Source organism: Ammodytes marinus (assembly GCF_949987685.1).
Source record: "Ammodytes marinus genome assembly, chromosome: 21".
Classification (NCBI taxonomy): Eukaryota; Metazoa; Chordata; class Actinopteri; order Uranoscopiformes; family Ammodytidae; genus Ammodytes; species Ammodytes marinus.
The window spans coordinates 26135424-26137923 of NC_137225.1; the positions used below are offsets into that span (position 1 = coordinate 26135424).

Genomic DNA, 2500 nt, shown 5'->3' on the forward strand with positions numbered 1-2500 from the left:
ATGAATTAGAAGCTATTGGAGAAGGACATAGATTTTCCATAATAATATTAATTTAAAATAAAATATTATGCAGGGTCCTCTGGGATGGGCTCTTTTTCTTTTATGGGACATATTTCTCTGTAATATAATGAGTGCATTTAAATTATTTAAAAATTAAAAGCGCCATATTACATTATATTTTTAAAATGTGCCACAGGCCAATCAATCAGTGTTTGACACCCCTGCACTAGTGGGTTAACTAAGAAATGCAAAAAAAAAAAAAAAAATTATTTTTTTTTTTTTTAAAGGGCCATATTACATTATATTCTTAAAATCGGCCGCGGGCCAATAAAAAGCGGGCCGCGGGCCGCAGTTGGCCCGCGGGCCGTAGTTTGGACACCCCTGGGTTAGACAGTGAGACCATAAAACACTCTTTCTGCCTTTTCTCAGGCTAGGATGATCCGACTTCAATTTTTTTTCCACATTTATACTCCATAGGATCTCCGAGTTCAATACACCTTCATATTCCAACCGGTGAAGTAGGCCTTTAACAATACAAACTGTCGGTGCCGAAGATGGTCGAGTGGACAAGGAACTCGTCTGGAGAATCACAGCCCGCGGGTTCGATCCCCGCCGTTGGAAACCCAGGTATGAAAACACTCAAACATCCGCGATCAATCGTTCACCTCAAACTCAAACAAAACCGTTCAAAACTTGCGTTGCGCTTGCGTTCATTTCCGCGTCGTCGAATTTCCGAATTTCCGATTTCCGACTGGAACTTTCAAAACAAACAAGGAACAACTTCACTCGCTGGGAGCCTGAGAGAGAGGAGATTTTATAAAAAAATTTCAAGCTACTTTATCTTTTTTTTTTGTGAAGAATTGTTTTAATTATAAATTCAAGAAAAACGCCAAATCAAATCACACAAAAAAATTAAAAAGAACACAGGCGCAAAAACATTCATTCTATCCATCCATCCATCCATCCATCCATCTATCTATCTATCTATCTATCTATCTATCTATCTATCTATCTATCTATCTATCTATCTATCTATCTATCTATCTATCTATCTATCTATCTATCTATCTATCTATCTATCTATCTATCTATCTATCTATCTATCTATCTATCTATCTATCTATCCATCCATCCATCCATCCATCCATCCATCCATCCATCCATCCATCCATCCATCCATCCATCCATCCATCCATCCATCCATCCATCCATCCATCCATCCATCCATCCATCCATCCATCCATCTATCTATCTATCTATCTATCTATCTATCTATCTATCTATCTATCTATCTATCTATCTATCTATCTATCTATCTATCTATCTATCTATCTATCTATCTATCTATCTATCTATCCATCCATAGAATAATGTAAGTGTAACTTTAAAAATGTTAGTTGCTGTTGCATGCTATCACCACCAGGCGGCGGAGGCAGCCTGTTTACAGTGCAGCTGATATCACGTGGAGGCAGCACACACACACACACACACACACGCACACACACATACACACACACACACACACACACACACACACACACACACTTCTCCGGTTACCGTGGCCGTGTCAGATGCAATTCTATTTTCTCCATCTTTCCCTCCGACCCGGAAACACTGAGAGAGAGAGAGAGAGAGAGAGAGAGAGAGAGAGAGAGAGAGAGAGAGAGAGAGAGAGAGAGAGAGAGAGAGAGAGAGAGAGGGTAGCGAGAGAATGAGAGAGAGACCCATACACACACACACACACACACACACACACCAAACTCTGTCTCGCGCTCTCCTATCACAATAACCGACAACATGTCCACGCAGCTCCCGGCGTGCGTTATAGACTGCGGGACTGGGTGAGTAAAACACACACACACACACACACACACACACACACACACACACACACACACACACACACACACACACAAACACACACACACACACACACACACACACACACACACACACACACACACACACACACATACGCATGGCTGCAAACACTGTTTCTGTGACGTCATATGTAATAGTGTGTGTGTGTGTGTGTGTGTGTGTGTGTGTGTGTGTGTGTGTGTGTGTGTGTGTGTGTGTGTGTGTGTGTGTGTGTGTGTGTGAACATCATCACATCATCATGTATGTGGAGCGCGACTGTACTGTGCGCGTGCGTGCGAGTTGTTTTGGTTTTTATTAAAGGGACAGTAGCAGTGGTGCAGGAAGAAATATTACTTTGGGTCGGCCATGTTTAGAAAAATATATATATATATAAAGAACTTATCTTAAAGGTGCTCCGAGGAACTTTCAGTGTGTTAATTCTAGCGCCCCCCCTTGGACAAAAGCGGTAGTGTTTTTACCACGCCAGCTGTTGTTCCTGGGTGAGCGTATACCCATGACAAAGGCATTAAGAAAAACTATATAAAAATAGCATTCTTTGCACTGATGGTCTCGTTTGCTGTTACATGTAATTTATGATCATCAGAGGAAAAATGAGACTGTTTCAGAAATATTTAAAAGT

At 41.1% G+C, this 2500-nt stretch overlaps 1 protein-coding gene across 2 annotated transcripts in view; it reads left to right on the top strand.

Moving 5' to 3' along the window:
* Positions 1-1745: 1745 nt before the first annotated feature.
* LOC307267630 (actin-related protein 3-A-like) overlaps positions 1746-2500 on the top strand; it is a 12190-nt gene continuing 11435 nt past the window's right edge. For both annotated transcript variants that reach the window (XM_080050012.1, XM_080050013.1), the window contains exon 1: positions 1746-1841. In XM_080050012.1, coding sequence (XP_079906138.1) covers positions 1798-1841 — 44 coding nt within the window. In that variant the 5' untranslated portion in view covers positions 1746-1797. The remainder of the gene's footprint in view (positions 1842-2500) is intronic.